The sequence below is a fragment of the Antechinus flavipes genome, chromosome 1, assembly GCF_016432865.1.
Source record: "Antechinus flavipes isolate AdamAnt ecotype Samford, QLD, Australia chromosome 1, AdamAnt_v2, whole genome shotgun sequence".
Classification (NCBI taxonomy): Eukaryota; Metazoa; Chordata; class Mammalia; order Dasyuromorphia; family Dasyuridae; genus Antechinus; species Antechinus flavipes.
Window position 1 is genome coordinate 208,544,966 of NC_067398.1, and position 27,562 is coordinate 208,572,527.

Genomic DNA, 27,562 nt, shown 5'->3' on the forward strand with positions numbered 1-27,562 from the left:
GCTGTTCTTTCCACTGAATACATATACAAAACATTCTCATGCTTTCCTGTCTTTTACAATTCTCAACTAGGTCTTTTTGTAAAGTTTTCATAAAGGATCCATCTGCCCAAAAATAGAGGTCCTATTTTGGCTCTTAGAAATTTGAGGATACTAATGAAACAATCATCTTGCCTCACTTGTTGGTCACTCCTGATATATTACCAACTCACTAAACTTGTCTTTGATGATTATGAGATCATAGATTTAGACCTTGAAAATGAACTTAGAAAACTTAATGCCTCTTTTCTCTACTTTAGAAAAGATGAAAAGATATTATATAGCTTATCCAGAGTCACAAAGATAATATATGAAAAAGGACCAGATTTGAACCTATTTCCTCTGAAAGTTGGATCCGTAATTAATTCTCTTTACACTGTACTTATTGATACTCTTATTCTCAGCAAGTTTTTGTTGCTAACTTCTTCTTCCTTTTTCCTTCCTTCCTTCTTCCTTCCTTCCTTCCTTCCTTCCTTCCTTCCTTTTTTGCTGAGGCATTTGGGGTTAAGTGACTTGCCCAGGGTCACACAGCTAGGACATGTTAAGTGTCTGAGGCCAGATTTGATCTCAGGTCCTCCTGACTTCAGGGCTGGTGTTCTATTGTTGCTAACTTCTTACAGCTTATTTATACAAACTCTCCTTATTTCCATTGTCTTTTTTATTTTCACTTTTCCAATTATTAATTGGTTTAAATCTTTCCATACTTCCTTCTATTCATCATTTCTTACAGCATAGTAGTATTTCATTATCTTAATTTATATAGCCATTCCCCAAGATGGGTTTAATTTCAATTCAATTAATTTCAGGTTCTTTGCTACTACAAAAAAAGAGTTCTTAGAAGTATTTGGGTGTATATTTTCTTTTTTTCAGCCATCTCCATGGCATGTATGTTTGAGAATGGACTCTCTTAGGCAGAGAATGAATCATCCCTTTATCTGCATTATTCCAAATTGTTTTCTAGGTTAGTTATACCCACAAACAATGTGGAAAAAACCAAATGGTATGTGTTTATCTTCCATTTTGAGGGCTCTGCTCATAAAGTGAGTGTATACACACATACATTCTCTCTCTCTCTCTCTCTCTCTCTCTCTCTCTCTCTCTCTCTCTCTCTCTCTCTCTCTTTCTCTCTCTCTCTCTTCCCCCCCCCCCCCAAAAAAAAAATAGATGGGAACCAGATAAATGAGACTTTTAGTTATTTGCCTGGACATTATTGATTTTGTGTTGGAATATGTTAACTATCCAAGTTGTAAGGGAATTAAAGTTCTTGAAAATCTTCCCAAATAGCATAGAGTAAATTTTTATGAATTCTGATATGAAGCCAGAAAAACAAAGGAGAAAGGGATCATAGAGTCTTGAATTTGTATGGACTCAAAATATTTAGTTCAACTCCTATCCAAACTGTAATCCTTTCTCCTATATCTCAAAAAACTCCAGAAGAAGAAAAAAAGCAACTATAATTATTAGGGCAAGTCCTTTTTTAGTTGTGTGTGTGTGTGTGTGTGTGTATGCTGAATCCCATTGACTACCTGATGAAATTTATTTAATCAGAGTAATGTTTTTAAGTGAGTAAAATGAAGTATATAGAATCTCAAGGAAATATAGAAATATATTTGTCGGTTTTTAAAACGGTTACTAATGAACTCCTGGTGAAAAATCTCCAGGTTAGAAAAATGTCCTCATTCTTATATCAAAGATATGGAGGGAACATTTACAATTTACGAGAGTGTTAGGAATTGGTTTGAAAAAAATAAAACATTGAATAATATACTTGGTCTAATATCTTAATCTTTTATCCTTTTAATGCCAACAAATAGGGAATAATGTATTGGACAAATAAGCCCTCTTCCCTGAGCAGTTTCATAAATATGAATATAATCATGCAGCATCTTTCCTATTAGATTGTGAGGTCTGCAAGAGTAGATTAATCTTTTATTGAGATAGAGAATGGCATAGTCCATTTTAAATTTCAAATATTTGCTTCTTTCTTTTTAAAGAATAAATCAACTTGAGAAAAATTTCAATAACAGGATGTGAGAAGTAAAAGAAATGTCGGCCTCCTTGCTCGCTTATGTGAGCTGGTGAAGTAGCATAATATGAATTTACATGGCCTTCTTGTTTTTGCTGCCCTTGCAATCATGAAATAAATTGAAATGCCAATAACTTTTATATGAGCTATTAAGTGAATTGGATGAAATGGTAAAATATGTCCACTTGGATGCCATGAAGCCTAGAAGGCCCCTAGAGGAACAGTTAAAATTTTCAAGTAGGATCATAACACATGAGAGAACACATAGCATTGCCAAATAGCACAATACCTAGCACATTATAGGTGATTGTCTAATGGAGATGGAGAGCTAGTCTCAAAGGTAAGAAGATGGTTCTGTTCCCACCTTGAATATACTGGCTATGTAACCACAGACAAATACTCAGCATCTTAATGTCTTAGGCCAGTGGGTGTCAAACTTGGAAAATACAACTAGCCCCAAAACAAGAAAGCTTGAGGTTTCACTAACTGAGATATAAGAATTCTGAAAGGCCACATAATGACTTAGTTTTATCTAGAATTATCTATATTTCATCATATATTTTTAATTTTGTTAAGCATTTCCCAATTACATTGTAATCTGGTTTGTACCTCATTCTTTAGTATTGTGAGTCATATGTGACCATTATATTAAGTGGCTCTGTTTTTGATAATTTTCTAAGATTGTGCTCCTCTGCTTTGGTAGAGTTTCTTCATCTGGGAATTCTTATATCAATAAAAACAGTTCATGAACTTAAATCTATATATTTTATCATCAAATTATTAAAATTTCTTATGTTAGTGTTTCTGTAAATGCAAATTAAACAATGATTTATTAATCACAAACTATGTACAAATTGTTCTAGATGTAGGAGATGTAAAGTGGATATGTGAATTTACCTGTAATATGTTCTACATTAAATGTTATAGATAGCAGGATCGTGCATGTGTGTTTAGGCATATGTATGTTATTTACTCACATACCCCCCCCCCCCAACACATTTCTAAGTCTGTGCACATATAAACTTGTGTGTGTGTGTATATGCATGCATGTGTGTGTAAATACCCAATACATATATATCTCTAAATGTATGCACATATAAACTTGTATATGTATATAAACAATATACTGAAAAATAAAATATGAAATAATAACATTAATATGAAATGATACTATAATATACTAATATTAGTATAAATTTATATTAATATTGTATTTTAGCAATTGACAAGGTGTAATGTTTAGTAATATATGTTGCAAAAAATGCTGAAACTAGAAGAAGATATGATTCTGGTTCAGTTTCTTCAATATAAGTTGGGTATATGACAATGAGCAAATTACCTAAGTCTTTCTTGTATCATTTTCCTCATCTATAAATAACCTTATAGTTTTGTTTTTTGGGATGTTCAAAATGAGGTAGTGTCTATAAAAATACTTAAATCTTAAAATATTATATGAGTGTCAGTTATTTTGTGCCTATTATCCAATCTTTGTTTCTATCTTATGCTTTGTTTATTTGACTTTTTATTGACCAGTTTACTGTAGAATCAGTGCTTCAAAAAAGTTGTAATTTTTCTTGAGAGCAAATCAAGTTGGATATTTCATTCCTTTGGGATGGTTTTCTTTTGGTATGTTTATGTGTTCATCACCTTAAGAATACTGCATTCATAAGCTAAAGAAATAAATTATTTGGTTGAAAATGAAATAATCACATAATCATAATCTAATTACATATTGGCAACTGAACTTTTTTTCCCTGAAACTCACTTTTTAATTAGCATCATACTGATAGGCTTTGTGCCATGAATTCCTTCTCCTTACCTTACTGAAGGCTCCTCTAAATGCGCCTCTAATGTGATGAGTGGTGAGCCTTCTGTAACTAAACCATTTTGCCTACTTGTTAACAATAGCCTGAATATATCACATAAATTACTGTTGATTATAAACTTAAATTTGAAGTAAGGTGGACAGCTTACCTCATTTTCCCTTATAACCAACTATTTCACTAGTTGTAATACATTATCCTTGTATAGACTGACTGCCATTATGGAGAGCATCCATATATTTCTCTTCCCAGATTCTTTCATCTTACCCCTCAAGATTTCATTCACATGTATTTTTACGTAGCTTCTGAGGAAGCTGCATTCAGTTTGCTTAATATGCCATCTCCAGCACAAATCACATTTCTCTTCAATTTATTTAGGTGTAAATAAAGTCCCACTTATTGAACAAACCATAACAGTAGGGTGCAGGAAAAAGAACATACTTTGAAACATCATTATATTCTCAGAAAAGGTGCAGTTGTCTTTTACATTAAGGAATGGACAATTTATATGTCCATGAATCTATTGCTATGCTCATTTTTAGTCTTTATACATCCTTGAGTAAGTCATTTGCTTAACTGGGCCTCTGTTTCTTTAGTTGGAAAATAATGATGGTGTTGAACTAGATTGCCTCTGTATGTCTGTCCCACCTACAAAAAGATGATCCTCTGACACATGGAATAGATTTTCTATGTGATGGTGACCCATGGTACATACATTCTGAAAAACTCAGCATAATTTGATATGCAACATAATTGAATTCCTTAAATAGAAAAGTGATTTATGACTGCACTGTTTGATAACATGTTTTCATATAGTATAATTATTCATGAGTATTTGTGTGTTTGTGTGTGTGTGTGTATGCATGTGTATGCATGCATATGTGTCACAATGAATTGGACACAACTGAAAAACAAATACACACACACACACACACATATACACACGTACATTCATGGGCACCCTATAGTATGTACCTGTGTTTGTGTGGCTCTATCTCATATTCCCAGGTAGCCTTGGTCTGTTTACATATGTATGTATCACAAGGTAGCCTTCGTTTATGTATTCATATATGTATGTATGTATATATGTATGTGTCTTTTTCTGAAAGTTTATTAGAATTGTCCATTCCTTAATGTAAAAGATAACCGCACCTTTTCTGCGAGTATAATGATGTTTCAAAGTATGTTTCAAGCCTCCCCACCTTCACCTCCTCATCAGTTCTCAATAAATAGTAATTGATTATTCTTATTTGCTATGCTAATGCTGTTCAGTCTTCAGCAGTCTGAGATTGATGGAGTTTTTGCCTCTGCAGAAGTATTTAAATCTATCTATGAACATATACTATGATATATAAGGAAGATTTCTTTTGCTGCCATTGTAACTACTATGAATTTTGTCACTAAGTCACAGAGAAAGCTTTTAATTATTACTGTTATTAAGTATTGTTAAAATATTCAATCTAAATTTCTTTTTGTGGAAGTGGGATGGAGAATATCTCAAATCTTCTAGGTGATAGGGATGTGGGGATAGGATAAGGAATGCCAAGTTTTTCTGATCATTTCACTGCAGAATGGTATACATATAACAAAAGATCAAAAGCCTACATGATTTTGTATTAAGTTCAAAGCTACATATTTTAAAGCTGCTTTAAAAGTTACCCCATTAGTACCTTTTAAAGTTACCCATAAAATGCCACTTTACATCTGGCATCAGATCTGTTCATTTAACTGTTATGAATATGTAAGAATATTTTGAAAACTCCTGTGGTCTTGTAAAACCTCTAGGCCCTCATTAGCTAAAAATTCCTGCATTTTGCCAGCACATGAAGCCAAGGCAAGATCCTTGTGGAGATAACATTTCCTGTTTAACATAGTAATAATGAAAAAGAAGTCCACATAGAGCTTTAAAGTTGTTATCCATTTGAAATCTCTTGTATGAAGCTTTAGGCATGGTGAAGACAAAGAAGATAAGTTTATTTCAGTAGAAATATTGCTTAACTATCTTCTCTTTATGTAAGGTATCCTAGGGGAGACAATGACTAATTTTTGTTAGCCATTTGCTGTCTCTAGTGGATCTGGGTGTTAAAGCTATATATTTTCTTTCCAAAAATGCACTAGTAGGAGATTCTCATGTAGAGCACATATATGCAGTTTGCTGGGGCTGTGTCTCAGAAAATAAACAAACTCAAAACAAAATACCTGAAAAACCTCTGAAAGATTTCCTCACTACAGACCCTTTCTACAGATCCCTTACCACATGAGCCCCAAGCACAAATGAAGTAGTATATATTAAAATGGACTCACTTGAGGAAATTTTACCTTAGGAAATCCATACAATGCAGTAGTCTGGACTCTTTGAATAATCCAGACTGCTTAAGGATATAAATGAAGGTTGGCCGACCCAATTGTCCAACCTGCAGGCTACTATAGTAGGCTTTTCATTTTTCCTTAGTCATCTTTATTAACTCCAACCCTCTCCCCACCTGTACCCCACTAATAAAGCAGCTTAGCTGGGAGGTTCCATTGCTTTCCTTTATTTTCAGTGCTGAACCAGTCACCTTGTGAAGATCACAATCGCTGGCCATGGTACTGATAGGTTCTAAAACGATACTAATAAATAATTTAATGGAGTTAATTAATAAATCCAGATAACTCCGGAAATTTTAGGTCTCCTTCATTCATTTTGCTTGTTCCTCTTATATTTCTGTGATCATGGGTGTGTATAGAATTTTTCATTGTATCTAGTTTTATGCCATATAAATAGCAGGTGCCTAATAAAATTTTGAATGAATGACTGAATGAAAAAATTGTCTTGTCAGAACACAATTTATTTTATATGCCCTCTTCTCCTCTTCTGCACAAATCTAGATAGATCTGGCCTTTCAGGAAACCTTGTCATTTTCTTATCGATTTATTTCTCTAAAATATTTCCCAGTCTTTTCATTCCTTGTTTTCTTATCACCTGAAACTAGGAGAATAAGACATTAGAGTAATGACTCTAGGCACAATCTTTCTTAAAATACTTTTCTGTGAGCCAGTTCTTGGCACAAATTTTTATTTTATGATTACAACTATTTACTTTTTGTCCAAGAAAGGCATTGTTTAGTTATATAGCTTTTTTTGCAGTTTTTATAGATAATAGGACAATAGCTTTTGACCTAAAAGAGATCACAACCCAATCACCTAAATATATTTATCTAGTTGAATCCTTTTATTTTAAAGATGAGGAAGCTGAGGTCCGGAAAGTTTAAATGATTTCACCCCAGTGGTACCAGATTCACCATTAAAATCTTTCCTCCACTACATTCTTATAGGTATTTTCATAATTCCATCTTTTTGACCAAGAAACTTAATTCCCAGAAACATTAAGAGTTGTGGGCATAGTATTAAGTAGCAAAGCCAGAATTTTCATCCTAGTCCAGTGTTCTTTCATCTACTTTCCTGTCTGTTTTCTAAGCTCAGAAAAAGGTAGCTTATTCTTCAAAACTGATCAGGACTTGTATCTTAGATTTTCACCTCCAAATAAACTATCTTCTATACTCCCTTTCTTCTTTCCCTCTTAGAATTCCATTAAATACTTACAGGCTCAACTCCAGTGACAACTCTAACACAAAGCCTTTCCTCATATTTCCTTATTGTTGGTGTCTTCCCCCTTCAAAATAAGACAATTCTGTATTTATTTTTATATATTTTATATTTAGTTCTCTATGTTTATATTATCTTCCTTCAGTAGAACATAAGCCTCTTGAAGCCAGGAAATGTTTTATTTCTGTCTTTATATTCACAGTGCCCAGCAAAGGGAAGAAATAATTATAATTTGTAGTTACTATTTCATAGAATTGTTTTTTGTGAGACTTAAGATAATCACTACAAAGTCTTCTGCAAATTTTAGATTGTTATGTAAACATCAATGACTACTAATTACTGTTAGATTTACTTAATAGTTATCAAATTAGTGTTTTTGAATTTACAAGCATTTTGTATACCTTTAATTTAAAAAAAATTGTGTCTTTTAATTTTTTCAAATGCATGCAGAGAAAGTTTTCAACATTCACCCTTGTAAAACCTTGTATTCCAAATTTTTCTCTCTACCTCTTCCTCTCCCATCTCCCTTAGACAACAAGCAATCTAACATAGGTCAAACATTTGCAATTCTTCTAAATACATTTTCATACTTATAAAAGCATTTTATATATACTAGCAATTCTATGAGATTAGTAGATAGTGCAGATCACATCATTTCCATTTTATAGAGGAGGAAACTGAGGCTTTCAGGTAGAAAGTGATTATTTACCAATGACTAGATAGCTAGGTGTAAGTGTCAACTGTGAAGTTGAAGTTCAGCTTCCCTGACTCTAATTCATCCAATTTGAATACCATACAATGGATGGTAAACCTCATGAGTTATCGTCATGAACTAATAATAGTAACTGTAACAAGTTAATTTTCCACTGGTAAGCCACTGTGTGTCCACAGGTTTTTACCAATTCAATCCTGAGTCTGCTGCCTGTCCCAACATTTACATTGCATGCAGTGTGTACAGAGTGTGATTCCCTTAAATTACCCACCTTCTCCTTTGTCTGTAACATGGATTTCTTGCTTCTTTTTGCAACAGATATAATTGGAAAAATACTATAAGCTTAATAGGGAGCCTCTTTCTCATCTTTTCTTTTACTATTATAAGTAAATCACATCACATAGTAATAAATAGAGCAATGGGAATCAGAAATATTCTAATCTGGTTTTAGATGCTTACTAGCTGTATAACTGTAGGCAAGTTTTCCTGTCATAGTTACCTTTTCTGTAAAATGGGGGTAGAAATAACATCTACTTCCCAAGGTTCTTATGATGATGAAATGGTATAATTGTGAAATGTTATGCAAACAATTTAAATCATTGTAAATCATTTGAAGTTATGTTCTACAAGAACCATAAATCTTATTAATCAATAATTGTAATTTAATATGCTTTCATGCTTGTTAAAAAGAAAAAAATGTGTCAGAGAAAAATGATTAGATGTTCTAAAAGTGATCATTGTTAATTCCTATAGCATTATAAATATGGGATATTAGATTTTCTTCTTGTTACCAGAACTGTTTCTCATCTAAAATTAAAGTTTATCTGTTCCTATTGACTAAGTGGTATTTTCAAAGAGAATGTAGTTTATTATTTGGGATTACTTAAACCTAATGTTGCAATAAACTTCTATATTACAATGAGCAAATATTTTCATAAAACATAGAAGATAATGTTACTTTAAAAAAAAGAAAATGCAACATAGCCACTTATAAATATGCATTGTTCTTTTTTAAGGACGCACAACCAAAAAAAAAAAAAAAGGGAGAGAGGCTTTTTTAGTATGTCAAAGGAACACCAAGATTTAGTTCAATTAAATTCAATGAAGTACCTTATGCCAGGCAACTGATTTACATTAATTTTTTTTTGAAAGAAAATGTTTATTTCTTTTGACGCTAGTCTATCTGTCTTACAAAGTATATTTCCTTCAAAATAATTGGTTTATTTATAGTTAACAGAAAATAAGTCCTTTAAATTTTACATTATGATAGCATTGAGTATTTTGATTAAAGTTTTACCACTCCTCCCTTTTGGTTTTATTTGCATTTTGTAGTACTTTCATATTTTTTATTTATATTTATTTTCTTGAAAAGCAGTTTTCTTCCTTTCTATTGGGGTTAAGTGACTTTTCAGGGTCACACAGCTAGCAAGTGTTAAGTGTCTAAGGCTAGATTTGAACTCAAGTTCTCTTGATTCCAGGCCTGGTGTTCTATACACTGTGCCATGTTTACTTTCTTTACATTAGTTGATAGAAGACTCAAGTTTCTGTGTTTTCTTCATATTTATCATTTATAATTCAGTGATATTTCATTGTATTCATATACTATAATCACTGTTTGTTGTTTGTTTTTAATTTTATTGTGACTATAAGTGATTTTGCTTTGTTTTAGATCTAGAAAAGAATACTATAAGTACATAACAGAAAGATGTTTCTGTTTTTAAAATTTATTTAAATCTGTTTTTTAAAATAAGAATTTGAAGCATTGCAAAAGAATTACTATTGTAACTATAAAAAAAATTTGAAAACATCCTCCAAATAACTTATCAAAAGAAAGGGAATTTAAAATGGTTTTTGAGGTTCATCTCAAAACTTGTTCAAAGAATGAAAACACTCTATATTGCACAGGTCTGTTATTCTTTAAAACAATTTTAGTTCTTTTGTTATTTCAACATTTTTATTTTTGAATATAATTTCCTTCTTATCCTTAGAGTCACCCTTTCACACAAAAAAATTAAAAAAGAAATTAGAAGCAGTTTAGTTTTGGTCACATCCAATGTACTATACCGCATCAATATTGCTCCAGCTTTGCAATTTGGGGAGTGTCCATTTCCTTAAGCCTTTGCTGGTGCCATACTCTGTCATCAAAATTACATAACATTTCACTTACATTTTTATAGTCATTGTATGTACATATTTTCTCGGTACTTTTTCTTTCAATCTGTCCCAGGTCACATATTTTTCATGCTTTTCTCAATTCTTCATATTTTGTCATTTCATACTCTGCATCTATATTTCATTAAATTTGCATGCTGTAATTTGTTGAGTCACTTTTTGGTATAGTAGCTCTAGACTTGTTACCCCATCTACAATAACACTAATATTGTTGATGAAAATATGAATTGGTTCAAATGTTTTCTGGATATCCATTTGAAATCATTCATGATAAAGCATTAACTACTCATACTCTTTAGTGATCCAACTGTTTAATGTGTATATATTTCACACCAATCAAAACAGATTCCAATAACTCTTCTTATAGTAAGTAAATGATTATAAGTCTGAAGGCCATTGATTAGATAATGGCCAACAAACCTTATATATAAGTAAAACCATATAGCATAAAATGTTGTATAGTGTAATTACATATATGGGGAATTCAGAGAAACAGGAGAAGATTTATATGAATTGATACGGAATGAAGATGATCCAAAAGAAAAATATGCACAATGATTACTGTAGTATAAATTAAAAATTCAGTAGAAGGATGCCTAATTTTCAATTGCTGAAAAACCAATCTAAGTCCTGGAAAATAGAAGCTCATAGTCTCTGGAAGAGATAATAGGCAAAAAACTGTGTACAAACAAGATATAGACAGGATAAATCGGGTTTAGTTCCAGGGAGGTGGCGACAAAATTGAGAGAACTTGGGAAAGACTGCAGCAGGAGACTTAGCTGAGACTTGAAGGAAGCCAGGGAAACTAGGAGGCAGAAATGAGGAGACAGCATATGTCTGGTATCCAGAGTGAGAAGGGGTGGGGAGGGGGAAGATAGATAGCAAATCATTCCCTCAAACACTTATTATCCTCTATTGTTATTTTTTCTTCCCTTCCCCCTCACAAGTCCTTCACTAGGCATTTATATGTACTTCCTCTTACTTCTTCAGTATTTTTAAGCACTCATGAAACACTTCACTTTTCCCCTGTACTGCCTAACTTTTTTATTGTATAATTGATGTGCCAATTTTTCAGGGCATATTTGTAATTTATGTTATCTTTTATATAACATTTCTTACATATACATGATCTTTAGTAACATTCTGTGGTGGTTTGGTCAAGAAAGTTAATAATTCATATTAATATCCAGAGTTTTACAAAAGTCTTTCTTAGTAGCAATGCTATCCAGCATTCTCATTTCATGGAAGAGAAAACTGAAATCTCATGGCTTTCACACTTTCACACCGTTAGATCAGATCTTTTGCTCACATCCCACGTTCTTTACATTACATGATGTTGCCTTTGAATCTTGTTGAAAGTGATTATATTTAATCAAAAGGATATAGTGAAACATTCCTTTGAGAAGAAAAATAACCTTAAGCTGTAGCAAGGGAGGAAGTAGGATAAATTCAGTTAGATGGGATTATTCCCCAGCCTTGTGGGTATTTAAACACTAGAATATTATTTTGAGTCATTATAGAAGCTCCTTCCCTAGAGATCTTTAAAAATAATAATAATTTTTTGTCTGTCTAAAATGAATTAAGTGTGTTCATCCCTGAAGGCAGTCGGATAAGCTGGATATCTTCTCAAAGTCAATTGTCTTTATTCCTGTGATTCTTCTCACACCATTTCTGTTATTGTAGCCAAATTGATTATGGTATCTCTTTTTTAAAAATTTCAAATTTTTCTCTTAAATTATTCATTGTTCTGTCCTGCCTACATGTAGAATATTAATACCTGTAACATAGAATTTGATGCATTGATGAACTTATTCAAGGGTAAAAATGATCAGTAAGTTAAAAAAAATTATTTTCATTTTGAGCTCAAAGGTTTGTAAAGTCTTTGAAGCATTTGATCCTTCCATTATTACTATGAAGTATATACTGCTGATATCATTCCAACTTTACAAACAGGGAAATTTAGCTTTGGCGAGATTGTGATTTTCCTATGGAAGAAGAAGAAAAGGGAAAGAGTACTAAAAGTGGGATCTGGCTGTTATTGTTCAGTCATTTCAGTTGCGTCCAACTCTTGTGACCCCGTTTGGATTTTTTTGATATTGGAGTGGTTTGCCATTTCCTTTTTCAGCTTATTTTATAGATAAGGAAATGGAGGCAAATAGGCTCAAATGTCTTGCCCAGGAAAAGGAGACTTCCTGATTCTAAGTTCAGTGCTCTATCTACTGTGCCATGTAGCCGCCCTAATAACTAATAGAGGAGTGATAACAAGGGAATAACTAGTTAGTGTTGGAGACAGGATTCAAATGCGAGTTTCTCCAGAATATAAGATAACAGGTTTACTTAATGAGGATAGATTTAAGAATAGGAATTCTTGAACTTTTGTGTGGGGAGGGTAAGGAGATTATTATGTTCCCTTTGTGCAGTCTGGAAAAAACTATATACCCCCTTTCTTGATAGTATTTTTAGATTATAAAGGAAACAAATTACATTGAAATTCAGTTTTCTAAATATTAAAAAAAGGCCTTCTCTGTAAAACTACTTTGTATCTTCTTTTTTTTTTTTTTAATTTGTATATAAGATTAACTCTAGTTTAAGAAACCTGTCCATTAAAGAAGGGCTTGTAGAGATAGTCTTCATCATGCTTTCTTTCAGATAATATAGAACTAGCTAAGATATTTTCTAACAACGAGAAGGCCTCTTTTCTATTAATTGATAGAAATTCTGTCTTTTTAAACTTTTAGACAGTTTAAACAGTTAGTTGTCATTAGTAGAAAGTAGGTAAAAGACATTTTTAAAAGAGATTGAAAGCTCTAAATCCCAATCTCACCCATTTTCTTAGTCATTCCTCTGGGCAGAAATTTAGGGAGGAACTTGGAACAAGGTGAAACTTGATGGATGTGAATTCAAGAGATTTCTTTTCCCAGAGTTGAAATTTCTTTGAATTCCTTCCAAGAAATTACTTCCAGAATAATAAATATTATCATTTGTCATTGTTCAATAATACATTAACTAGTGAAATTTGCTATAATTGGATAGTTGTGAATTAAACTGTAGTAATCAGTGCTTTCAGTTATGCAATAAAAACAGGACATGATTTTCATTCTTTTAGACACAATTTTGTGTGAATTTAAATTTTGATTTAAAAAATCTCTTGTGAATTTGATAACTTGAGTACCTTGAACTACACACTCATATTATTTTAATGCTTTCTTGATCAATAGAACTTAAGTGTAATTTCTAAATAGTTTTACCACTGATAATTTATTTAGACTCATTAGTGTTACAATGGATACTTCTGTACTCTTGAATGTATGTATTTTGAGAGATTGTACCTCTCCGCCCTCTGTCCCAATAGCATGGTGGTTGCCAGTTTATCAAAATACTTATCGGCTTTATAAAATGGAAGAAAAAAGTAGTGATTTTTCTAAGTTATAAATTTCTTTATTCTTTACAAGGACATAATATTTATATACAAATAAATGGAATTCAGTGTAATAAGATGAAGCAATCATTTAGGTTACTTGAACATTGTATAATATCACTTTCAGTCTATATTCTATCTCTTGGTTTGTGTAGTATGCTTTGAAGTTTGAATTAAACAATCAAACAAAATATGCAATTTCTTTTATTAATATCATTTTCTTTACACATTATTTAAACTTATTACCTTCTACCTCCAAATGTCTTGATAGATTTTTTTTAATAACCTTTTTAATGGAGCAATATCAAATATGCTACTATTTCCTTTGGCTAAAAGCTATATATTTTATATGTAGTACTTTAGAAATGTTTCCTCCAAGCTCACCATTAAATTCATTCAATTTCCATCTCTTTTATGAGAATCTGGTGGGCTAATAGACAATTCCCCAAAGTATAGATATCTTGATTATCTTTTATCTTTTCAAAGCACAATAATTATTTCATGTTGGCTAGCTGGACAAAATAAAATGATAAATATGGTTTGTAAATTGTCAGTAATATAATTATATCCCTTGTTATCACTTACAAATTAATACTTCATGATACTGCAGCAGCATTCACTGTCCCAAACTTTCTTGATTGTATGTTTTTATTGTTTACAGGGACATCCTGCAGATCTTTCAGAAGATTTGGAAAATCCTGATTGGAAGATGAGAGAGGTAGGATATTTTTCTTCCCAATATAATATTTCTTTGTATCCTTTTCATTAGAGACAATCTCCTTTCAAAGAAATTGAAGAGCCTATATAGCTTTATTCCATTCTGGGATATTTGTAGATGTAGGTTTAATAATAGGATAATAGATTTAGTGTATTTACATAGAATTCTATATCACTGGATTATCTAGTCTCATCTCTGCACTAGCCAATTTTAAAGGTGGAGTTCAGAGAGGTCAGTAAGAAATATCACATTCCTGATGAGGTATGTGTACATGTGTGTCTGTGTGTATTATATAATGTGTATTTCCTCACTGATACAGATTGAAACTCATCAAGGGCATACTCAGTCCAAGTGTGTGATTATTATATAATTGACTGAGAAGAGGTAGAAAATGCAAGTACCTAATATACTTATTATTTGTTGTAATATATTTACATCATTTGTTGATGAAAGAGCAAATAATTTTACAGAACAAAATGCTATTTTAAGGACTCTCCCTATAAGGTATTTCCCATTTATACATAAAAATCATTCAAAATTCTTTCAAAGGTTATAACAGAAAAAAAATTGTTCAATGTTGTTTTAATTATAAGCATTGCATAAGATTTAAGTAAAGGAAAAGTGGGAAAGTAGCTCTAAAACATTTAAGAACTATGGTCATTACAGCAAGTGGTCAATTTTTTTTTTTAAGATTTTTTTTTAATTAAAATTTTTTTTAAAAAAATTTAATTTAAAAATTTAAAAAATTTAAATTTTTTTAATAAAGATTTATGAAATATACCTACTATCTTTTGGCAGAATGATAGTGGGTCTGTAGATACAGAATGAGCTGTGTTTTCAGACTGGATCAAGTATGAGTATTAGTTTTTCTTGACTATTCTTGTTACAAAGGAGGGTTTTCATCTTTTGGGTGGAGAATTGTGGAGATAGTGGATGGGGTAATATTAGTGGAAAAAAGAAGAAAAAACCAATGTAATGAAATATTTAAGAGAAAACATCAGCAGCAGATAAGTTCAAAAGGGATTACAGAGACAGGGAAGTGTTGCTAATAACATATTACATTTAAGATATATTTTAAGAAATGAATGTCAGAAATTCACATACAAGAATTTCATATACATACAAATAGAATATAAATATAATCGTCTAGGTTTTTTCCCCCATTGAAATTTATGTTTGAGGTTTTGTCAAGTTTATAATTGGAAAAAGAAAATTTAATTTAAAAAAATCAAGTAACCATAAAGGTATGCCACACATTCCTGCAAATAGAATGGAAATGGGTCATTGATTGATACCTATCCTATGTCTAGAAATATCCCATACCTTCCTAAGAAGAGTCAAATAGTCAAAGAGTTGTCTTTGCTCACCAGGACAATGAAGAAAAGGTAATCTTTATAACTCTCAACCAGTAAGAGAAATAGGAAAACTCAGGACCCCTCAGAAATTCTATATATTTTTTAGCCATTATTTTTTTTTACTACTACTTTACTTTGTCTGCTCAGGTTACATCCTCCTCTTTGCCAGAATACAAGTCTTTAAACTTGTAGGTAACACTGCTTTCTACAACAAATTCAACTGGTACAAAGGTCCCTGGAAGTATATCTTTTAAGATGTTTGAGATTTAGAATTTCAGTTCTCAGTAAAAAGTCTTGCTGTATCAGTAACAGAAAATTGCCTTTTCAGGCAAGCAAATTCAATTTGCTTGATGGAATTGAGTAATTGGTAGGGGTTAAGAGGTTGCTGACTGGTACGGAGACAAAATAGTTTGGCACCTTTATCCAGTCATCTATAAGGTAACTTAGTGACACTTGATAACTGCAATATTCCCGAATACTTCCAAGTAAGCTAACTCCTGACAATTCAGTATATTTGTAAGTGAAATACATATGCAGTGAAAATGCAAAATATATTGTGAGTTGGCATATGAAATTAAATGGAATTTTTGAGAGAGTTTTACAGAAATCCCAAATGACACAAAAGTTTAGAAATTCAGAAATACATAAAATATATTTATAACATTTTATAATATCCAACCAAATTTCACAATAAGATACTATAAACACTACATAAAAGAAAAAGGAAAAAAAATCCAAAATTTTTATTCAGATTTTTTCGATCATGGGGGAGCTATGACCTTAATTGCTGTGATGTAAAAGGGATTACTGTAAGGAGCATAGCATGAGCTAAGACCAAGTTAGTATTAGAATGTGGAGGTCTTGAATTCCAGGGTTATATTTGGTAGGTAGGTGGTACAGTGAATAAATAGAGTATTAGACCTGGGTGAATTCAAATTTGCCTGTAGGCAACTAATTTTACTCATGTTTGCATCAATTTCCTCATCTATAAAGATAGCACCTACAACAGGAACCATTGATAGTTTTGAGGCAAAGAATGACAATGAAATCTATACATGTCTCACTTGAGTCTAGTAGAAACATGAATGGTAGTTTAATTTTGACTTTGTCACAGAATTTCTCACATTCTGAAATCAATCAACTTCATTCAGATTTATTAGTTATTTTTTATATTCATTTAAAAAAGTTAAAAAAAATAACAAAATAGAATTCCAAATTTTCTCTCTCTCACTTGTCTCCTCTTTGAGAAAGCATTGTGATATACTTATTACACTTGTGAAATCATGCAGAATATATTTCCATGTTGACCATATCACATCTGTCCCTCCCACCCTCCAAATAGGCAAGAAAAATGAAGAAAATGAAAAAAAAAGATATTTTAATCTAAATTCAGTTGAGCAGTTCTTTCTCTGTAGGTGAAAAACATTTTTCATCATAGTCTTTTGGAATTTTCTTAGAACATTTTATTAATCAAAATAGTGAAGTCCTTCCTGGTTGATCCTAGTTCTACTCACTTTGCTTTGTATTAGTTCATATAAGTCTTTTCAAGTTTTTCCTGAAAGCATTCTGTTCATCCTTTCTTAAAGTACAACAGTGTTCCAACATAATTGTATACCCCAACTTGTTCAGCCATCCTCATTATATAGGCATCCCCTTATATTTCCAATTCTTTGCCACCTCATAAATATTTTAGTATTTTTGTGCTTCTAGGTCCTTTTTCTTTTATCTCTTTGAAATTCAAACCTAGTAATTTGGAATGCAAACCAAGTAGTGGTATTCAAAGAGTATGCACAATTTTATAGACCTTCGGGCATAGTTCCAAATTGTTTTTCAGAATGGCTGGGACAATTTGCAACGCCACCAATAGCACACTAGTGTCCCAGTTGTTCCTTATCTGCTCCAGCATTTGACTTTTTCCCTTTCTGTCATTTAGCCAATCTGATAGGTATGAGTTGTTTTAATTTCCATTTCTGTAATTAACAATGATTTAGAGCATTTTTGTATGACTACAGATAACTTTGATTTCTTCATCTGAAGCATGTATCTTTCTTTAGTCATAAACTGGTTTGTTGACATAACATCATCAACTCTAAATCTGTCATTTGTTTTGTAAACAACTTCTCTTCATTACTTCTAAAAAAGTATTTTCCTAAAGATATAAAATAGATGTTCTCTGAATACATGTGGGACAGCAGCAAAAGCATACTTTCTAATCTTACTGGATGGCAGAAGAATTAAAAAAAACATGATAAATAAGTTTGTGTGTGTGTATGCATGTGTGTATGGAAAATAGAGGAAAAAATTGAGATAAGAAAACCTGTAGACTAGTATACTAGGTATTTTATTTCTATCTTCATTAACTTAAATTGTTCAAATGGAATTAATATCTGTAGTACCTATTGTTCTTTATACATATTATCTCACTTAAAATCTAGATGAGATAATATATGTAAAGTGTTTTATGCATCAAAACACTATGCAAAATAAAATCTGGACATTATCATCGACAAATATAGCAGAATCTAATTGATATTAATGCTTAATTTGCCTACGTAGCATTTCACAGTTGGGTCTTTGAAGTCAGCCTTCAGAATCTTGAGATACCAAGGTCATAAATAAAATTTTTAATAGATAACTTTTTAAAAATATTGCCAGAATTTTTCCTAATATGTGAACTTCATTCTCTCTCACAGAGCAATTTCATATAAGTATTTTTAAAGACAAAAAACAAAACAAAACAAAAAAAAAACTGATCAGAACTAATAATACATTTATGAAAATATGAAAAAATATTCATGATAATTTAATAAGATGTGTGTATTTGGTTGTTTTTTGGGGGCTACCATAAAAAAAGGACCTTTATTTTATTTTATTTTATTTTTTTTTTATCAAAAAGCCCAAGAGTGAAGGACATGGAACAGGATGGGAGAAAGTAAAGGAAAAATGGACTGAACATTTACATAGTGACTACTATCTCCCAGTGATTTTGCTAATTGCTTTACAAATATTACTTTATTTGGTTATCACAACATTGTAATTGTTGTTATCATTGTTTTATAGTTCAGAAAAGTGAGGCAAATAGGTTCAGTGATTTACCCAAGTTCACACAGCTGCTAAATATCTGAAACCAGGTTTTTGAACTCTTTTTAATTTCAGGTCCCGAATTCTTTTCTACTATTACACTCAGCTGCCTCTAATAAATTAAAACAAATGAGATTATCACTATCCTTTCCAAATAGTCAATTACATTGTATATGTTTGAATAAAAATAATAAAGACTTACATCAATGGGAACCATTTTCCAAATGAAATTAGGAACTAGTTTCTCTAATGTGTTGAGTAGGTTATGTGTCTGAGAGGAATGGATACCTAGAAAAACAATAAGTGAACTTCATTGTTTCCAGAATTCATTACATTAAGTTCAATTCACCATTATTCTGAATCACATATTATTAAGGAAATTGCAACTGTCATCTTAATTAGAGCATAGAAATCCACACTTGCTCATGGATTTCTTTATTAGTCTAGCTGAAAAAATTGCCTGTGTTCTTTATAAAGCTATTCTCTGATCAGAAAGTTTGTGCTGATGCTGAACCTTTGAAGCAAGACATGGGATTCTGATAAATGCAAATGAAGAAGAGCTTTTCATGCATTGGGAAAGTGCATATAGAATTCATGGAGGCAAAAAATGGAGTGTTGAATCTGGGTATTAGCTAGTAATCCAGTTGAGTATGAATTTATAATAAATGAAAAGGATATATACTGAAATTGAATTGTAGGTATGAGTCAGGCTATTGAAAACTTTTAAATTGGATACAGACATATAGACCTATTCACACAGCTACCATAATATATTGATGTGCATTTTATTTTTGAGGAAATGGAGGGCCAGGTATATATTAGCAAGTTTAAGAGGTTGAATTTATTTCCTTCCTTTTTCAAATATATCAATTTTACATTTTCTCCACTAAAAGTAGACAGTTGCTTTGATAACAGTATTTAGCACTAAGTATATTTCCACTTAAAAAACATGCAATATTAATACTTCCCAAAAGGTCTTTTATAAATGGTAAGTCTGTATGTATTTGTCAATTGTGATATAACTCAATTGTTGTCAGTGGGATGCAGGTGTTGGCATAATTATATTATTAGCAATGCTGTGGTCAAAGTAAGACTTATTTAAATGGAGCATATTCCTGATAAATATCAATCTGTTGGTTTACTGGCTATAGAAGATCAAAAGGCATTGCATATGGTTGTAATAAATCAAGCACAGTCATCAAATCTACAGACTGTTTTCTTTGGCTAAAACTGAAGAGTTTTACTTACAGAGCCTTATCTATTCCAAAGGTTCTCTGCCAAACCAAATTTAACTTACCAAGGGTACAGAAAATATATTACTCCCCAGCTGTACTCTCTGTACTTTTGAAATTCAGAAATACTATTGTCTGACTGTCTATAACATTTGGCCTTTCTCCACCCCCTTCTTTTCCCACCTCCCTCCCAACCTCTTGCTTTTATATCCTATGAATGATTAGGAATTTAGTTAGAGATATAAAGTTCAGTCAAAGATTAGATTCTGGGAGTCATAAATCTTTAATCCATGAATAAAGTTATATTAAAGGAGCCTAACTAGGAAATATATTAATAAAAAACTTCGCATTATTTCTCTTTTCCTCCTCCACTTTTAAGTATCAATAAACAATTTATGTAAGGATGCCAGTATCGATTAATTATAATAGTTGATCTCACTTTGTTATACATTTACTCTTAGATTTTGTATATTATATTGAGGATTTGAATTAAAAAGAATAGGAAAAAAGGTGCCATAGTGGAACAGCATTGGATTTGGTATCAGAGGATCTGAATTCAAGTCCTAATTCTGTTGTTTTTTAACTGAATGTGGATGCAGACAAGCCACTTTATCCTTCTTCTATTTACCTTCTTTATCAATAAAATGGAGGTAGTAATTCTGGCAGTATTTACTTTATATACCTAGACATTGCCAGGAAGATGCTTTGTGAGACTTAAAACACAATGTAAATAGCAGCTATTAATTTTTAAAGAATGATAATAATAGATCACTCATGGAAAAACCAATAGACCTATAACATTTTGCATATATTTCTTTTCCTCCTTTATTGGAAAGAATCCTAAATTTGGAGTCAGAGAACTTGGATTGTAATTCTAATTCCAACTCTATCACTTAATTGATTAAAGCCATGATATAAGAAAATTTTGAAGAACCCATTATAAAAAATGCTACCGAGAAAGAAAGCAAGAGAGCGCAAGATAGCAAGAGCAAGCTAATGAGCTCTGTACATACTGAAGAAAACCTGCCTCCCCCTTTTTGGCCCTCACTTTCCTCATCTGTAAAGTGAAGGGGTCGCATTAATGATATCTAATGTCCCTTCTAAGTCTAAATCAGTGATCAGTTGTTTTCACTATGATCTAGTTTAGCTGGATCTCATGCCTACTTCTTGTCTGTTTTTTTTTCTTTATATACACACACACACACACACACACACACACTTTATTTCGTTGAAATAAAGTGTGTGTGTGTGTGTGTGTGTGTGTGTGTGTGTGTGTGTGTGTGTAAAGAGAGAAAAATTTTAACATGTTAAAGTTTGTTGAAATTCTTTACCCCCAATAAATAAATTAAAAAAAAATTTTTTCCTTCTTCCTGCTCCTCCTTCATCCCTTGAGAAATATTATACATGTGAAGTTATGCAAAATATGGTTCAATATTAACCATGTTGCAAAAGAAAATACACAAACATTCCAAGAAAAAGAAAGTTTTAAAAATTATGCTCCAATTTGTATTTAAGAGTTTATCAGTCCTTTCTCCCTCTCTGGAGATAGATGACATTTTATATGTTGGGTTCTTTGGGATTGTATTAGATCATTGTCTTGATCAAAGTCACTAACTCTTTCATAGCTGATCATCCTTATCATATTGCTGTTCTCCTGGTTCTGCTTACTTTATTTTGCATCATTTCATTGAAATCTTCCCAGGTTTTTTTAGAAACAATCCTGCTCATCATTTCTTATAGCACATTACCATCCCTAGCTTTTTTAGAATCTCTTTTTCCCTTGACTCACATTTCCAGCTTTGTAATATTGCATTTTTCCCTCTTCCTTCCCTCTAAAGTACTGAAATAAGATTATATTCTAAAGCTGTGTTTGTTTTCTGTTGTCATTTCTTTTCCACTGGGCAAAGAAAATTCTATTAAAGAGCTCTCAAGTATGGGAGAAGTAAAGAGTTGGAGCTGGGACAATAATGGTAACATTTATTATCTATATAATGTTTTATTATTCATGAAATCCATTATGCACATTTATCTTAATTGGATATCAAAACAATCCGTAGAGACAGTTATGACTTTCCTATTTTTTTACTGTTCCCATTTTTTAAATGGAAAAACTAAGGTTCAGTGAGATTTAAATGATTTGTCTGCAATCACATAGGTAGTAAGTGTCACAAACAAGTTTCCAATCCAGATCTCTCCCATCTCTGAATTTAATGTGCTTTCTGCTTTGCTTTCCATGTGGGATATTCTTCAAAATGTTTTTCTACAAGTACTGCTGTATTTAGGACATTTTGGTCTCAGGATCCCTTTATACTCTTAAAAGTTATTGAGCATACCCTCCCCCGCCAAAGAACCCTTGTGGATGTGGATTTATCTATTGACACACCATATTAAAAATGAAAATATCTTAGTATTTAGAAAATAATTTTGACCGCAAAAGACCCTGGAAACAATTTTAAACTCTCCTGGGATTCTGCTAAATGCACTTTGAGAACCACTGTTTTAAGAATGTTTCCTAAAAGAATTTTGAAGATATCTTCTCATTATTTAATTTTCTTATATGAACTAAAACAACCATGCAGTTTCCTTGTTATTCCCTATACTATTATTTATCACAGCAGTGCACTGCACCTAGTAGGCACTTGTCGAATTACACTGATTTAATAAATGTGGGGCCTGACTTTTTGACATTGTTAAGGCTGATTTTAGTGTGGTAATTTGAGACTGCTGCAAGATCATAGCCTAATGCTGGCACTGGTCCATTCACATTATATTTTGATGACTGCAGGATCAGTTTCATGTCCTTTAAGCTATTGAAAGGCCAAGCATGGTTGGTCCTTGTCTTTTTTTTTTTCCCCTTCTCCTCCTCTCTGTCCTTTTCTCACTCCCCATACAAACATATACACAATCGGTAAATTTGAGCGAGGAATTTGAATCCAGCTCTTTCTAAAAAGTTTAACACTCTTATCTACTTTTCCATATTGTTACATGTCATTCTAATTGACTCTTACAGCTTCAGTGAATTTTTTTTATACAGATGTCTTCTTCTGATCTAATATCCTATATTTTCAACTACCTATTGGATATCTCCTTATGGATAACTTGTCATACAATTGGGACAAAATAATATTTAGAATTTTTCTTCTTAAATCTGCCTCTGTTTCATTTATGCTCCTGTGACTTTGATTGTCCCAGTCAGATAAACTTAATGTACCTTCAACCTTCCCATATTCTCCTATCCAGTTATTAGTCTTGTTTTTAATCAGTCTTTCACATATACTTCCTGCTCTTCCTGAACATTATGATAGTTAAGAACTTTTTATCCAAACTGTTGTCATAACCTCCTAACTGGTCTCACTTTAAAATTTTGTTTTGTTTTTTGTTTTGAAACTAGGTATTCCTATCTTGTTACCATGACTGGCAGGTAACAGGTTCAGTCCCCCTGCTCATCAGTACCAAGCTTTAACTTGCTCCATTTTTCTGACCAGGGCATGTGTACTCTTTCTTATGTAGCCTAATGCCCTTTCCTCTGTTGCTTCCCATGAGAGGCTTACCATATTGGTGTTGGACTTAGTATAGAGACCCACTTTCCTTTAGCTGTGTTTCATTTCTGAATCTCAAACTCAAGGAGTCTCTTAGCCTAAAGTCTCCTGAGATGCAGGGATTATAGGCGTGTCACTACTACCAGCTTCCCTTGCCATTCTAATCCGTTCTTTGCTCTTGTGCTTTGCTCTTATACTTTGATCTTGCATCTGGAGATTGTCACCTAAGTCTGGAGCAGTACCAGCTTGAACTGAGACTAATCAATATGTTAAATCCCTTTCTGGCTCTCCAAGGTAAACACAGTCAGTGGGAGAAAAGAGGGAAGAGTTCAGCAACTGACTGTAATGTGTACTCTAACACATACATAAATAAACCACAAATCTCTCATACTCCTGGAGATTTCATTTTGAGTAAATAGTATGTGTTAAGGAAATTTTATATCATGATAAAGCCTTTCACATTTACCTCCTAGCCTTTTCTACTCTGTATTCTTACTGCCCCGTCATATGCCCTCAATACTATTTGTCACTTCTTAAATAGTCTTCTTGCTTCATTCTCTATACCCATATGCGTTACCAATAATTAAATTTTCTTTATACATGTATAAACTGTCTCTTTCCTTCTTCCAAATTCTCAGGTCTCTTATTATTAATATCAGGATGTATTTAAGGATAATTATTTTGTAAGCAGAACTTGTGTATGAACCATGAGTAAAATATTTAATTAAGACAGAATGGCAAGGCAACTTGAAGGAAGAATACAAATAGAACAACTGAATTGTTACTTCTCCACTTGATCCTGTAGGGAATTGTACAAGTTTTGTTTAGGGAAGTAGATGGAAGGATGCTATTGCTCATTTGTTTTCTTGAGTTTCCTTGTCAGTTTCGAGGTTGTTAGACTCTTCTGAGATGTGGGTTCAGAAATTTGTAGAGGTCCGAAGCCAAACCTGTCTTAGACAGTCTTAATCTTCTTCTAGTGTGTTAAAGTAATCTAGAAGTTCAGGGATGCTTCAAGAGATCATAACCTGTTTGACATGTATTCTGTTAAAATGTAATCTTACCGTACACCTAATGTTAAATGGATGCATAGTTTAAAAAGACTCTTTAAGGAGGAGTGTGGGGACTGAATGTGGATTACAATACACATAGTATTTTCATCTTTGTGTTTGTTGTTGTTTGCTTGCTAATACCCCCTCCCCCTTTTTTTTTTCCTTTTTGATCTGATTTTTCAGTGTCCTTTGTGATACTGCTATTTTCTTAAGAACTCTTCTGTTTTCTTTTAAAAATAAATATTTGTAGATTATTTTTTAGACTATAAAGTACTATATTTAAGTTCTATACCTAGCTTACTTTTCCCCCTTTAAAAAAAAATTAAAGCTTTTTATTTACAAAACATAAGCATTATTTTTCAACATTGACCCTTGCAAAACTTTCTGTTCCAAATTTTTCCCTTCCCCTCCCTCCCCACCTCTTCCCTTAGATGGCAGGTAGTCCAATGTATGTTAAATATATTAAATCCAATCTATATATACATATTTATACAGTTATCTTGCTGCACAAGAAAAATTGGCTCAAGAAGGAAAAAAAAAAACCTGAAAAGAAAAACAAAATGCAAGCAAATATCAACACAAAGTGTGAAAATCCTATGTTGTATTCCATATTCAGTTCCCACAGTCCCTTTCTCTGGGTGTAGATGGTTCTCTTCATTACTGAACAATTGGAACTGGTTTGAATCATGTCATTGTTGAAGAGAGCCATGTACAATGATCTCCTGATTCTGCTCATTTCACTTAGCATCAGTTCATGTAAGTCCCTCCAGGCCTCTCTGAAATCATCCTGCTGATCATTTCTTACAGAACAATAATATTCCATAGCATTCATATACCATAATTTATTTATCCATTCTCCAGCTGATGAGCATCCATTCGGTTTCCAGTTTTTTGCCACTACAAAAAAGGCTACCACAAACATTTTTGCATATGTGGGTCCCTTTCCTTCCTTTAAGATCTCTTTGAGGATAAGCCCAGTAGAAACACTGTCACTTTTTTTCTAAAGAAATTGAAAAGCCTTACAACATTACAGGTAGTGAAAGGATGTGAAAAGAATATATTTAAGTGTGAAATTTTAAATAGTATTTTTCAGCAAGAATTAAGCAGTAAATTTTCCTTCTCTGATAAATTTCTGATGAATTTGATAAGAATAATGAGAGTGGAGATGATAGGGAGCAATCTTAGAAGAGAGTGAAATAGGATCATGTATATGTATACATAGGCTTTTCTTGTTAAACCAAGCCACTTTGAGATAAAGGCATAGATAAGGGGATAAGATAGCTGAATGATGTAAGATGATGGAGAAGGGAGGATAGGGAGCAGGACACTGAATGGCCTCAGTTTTTTTGGTCAAAGGTAAAACAAGATCCTCAACTTTTGACGTTGGGATATCATGAGAAGTGAAAAAGTGTGGAAATCAGCTCTGGTGAGTCAGAAAGTAGTTTCTTCCCTTTTCTCCCCCAAGTTGGAATTTCCTATATAGATGCATATTTAAAGCACATGTTATTAGGTTGTAAACCAGTATTTAATATGATTTGTTAGAATTTTGAAATAATCTTAAGAATTATAAAATCAAAATGTGGGGATATTATTAAAGATACAAACTACTGATAGTGAAATACAAGGGACTCTTTCTGTGATAAAATATTTTTTATTGTCAGTACTGCTGCAACTTTAGGGATTATTAAGAAATCTTTTTTTTTTTTTTTTTTTTTTTAGCTGAGGCATTTAGTATTAAGTGACTTGCCCAGGTCACTTAGCTAGGAGAAATGAGTATTGTCTCATAGATTCTTATGTTTATTTATAATGTGAGAGGAAGTAGAAGTTTAGTAATCACAATTTTTCCTTTTCTGGTCAGATGTTATTGTTTTTTTTAGTTGTGTCTAGAACTTTAAAACTATTTTCACAATCATAATTGTTTTAATTTCTGATATGGTAAATCTCAACTAAGTGGCACAAGGATTAGAATGCTGGACCTGGATTCAGGAAAACTGAATTTTATTCTAGTCTCAGACATTTACTAACCGTTTCCCACTGGTTTATTTCAAAATCCCACCACAACTAAAATCCTTCACAACGTGGCTACATCCTAATTCCAGGTTATTTAAAAATTACTATTATCAGGAGTGTCAAACCACACTGCTTGGGGCATCTAATGCCAAACATAGCACATGGTTCATTATCTATTACATAGTAGGCACTTGATAAATCTTATTGATTGTCTGACCAGCTGGCTTACCTAGCATTTCCTGGGTATACAAAACATTTTATCTTTTTCTTGCCTTTGTATAAATTAACTCTTTATTCTCTTCCCAATCTTTCTTCTTTTTTCTCTTCTTTCTTAGCTCCCATAAAAACTGCTGTTTCTGATTCTTTCTTTTTCCTCTTCACCTTTTTCTGCAAAGCATCCACCTCTGTTTATTTTGTCTGTATGTTGTATTTCCTTATTTATCTTAACTTATCTTTATCCTTACCATGTAAGCTTCTCAAGGGCAGGAACTGTCTCATTTTCCTATTTGTGACCTTTGCCATCAATCACAGGGTTTTTGCACATAGTTTGGGTGATTGTTGATTGATTAATTAAACTAGTGAGCTTGGTTTGAGTTGTGATTCTGTTAGAAGAATTTACATTCTTTTTAAAGAGTCAGCCATATTTATGGCCTTGTCTAGAGATACTGACATTACATATTTATACCAAACATTCAGCTGAGAATGCTGCAAATTACATAGGGCCAATTCCTTAATATAGTCGTTTGGATCTGAACCTGTATTGACTCATCTGCATAAAGAGAAAATTGTGGCTAACAGGGGAAGGA

General features: G+C 32.2%; 1 protein-coding gene across 5 annotated transcripts in view; it reads left to right on the plus strand.

Annotated features, from left to right (window-relative positions):
* The window catches only part of MLLT3 (MLLT3 super elongation complex subunit), a 270,414-nt gene that overhangs the window by 208,374 nt on the left and 34,478 nt on the right, over nt 1-27,562 (plus strand). For all 5 annotated transcript variants that reach the window (XM_051995415.1, XM_051995396.1, XM_051995432.1 and 2 more), the window contains one exon: nt 14,434-14,490. In XM_051995415.1, coding sequence (XP_051851375.1) covers nt 14,434-14,490 — 57 coding nt within the window. The remainder of the gene's footprint in view (nt 1-14,433; nt 14,491-27,562) is intronic.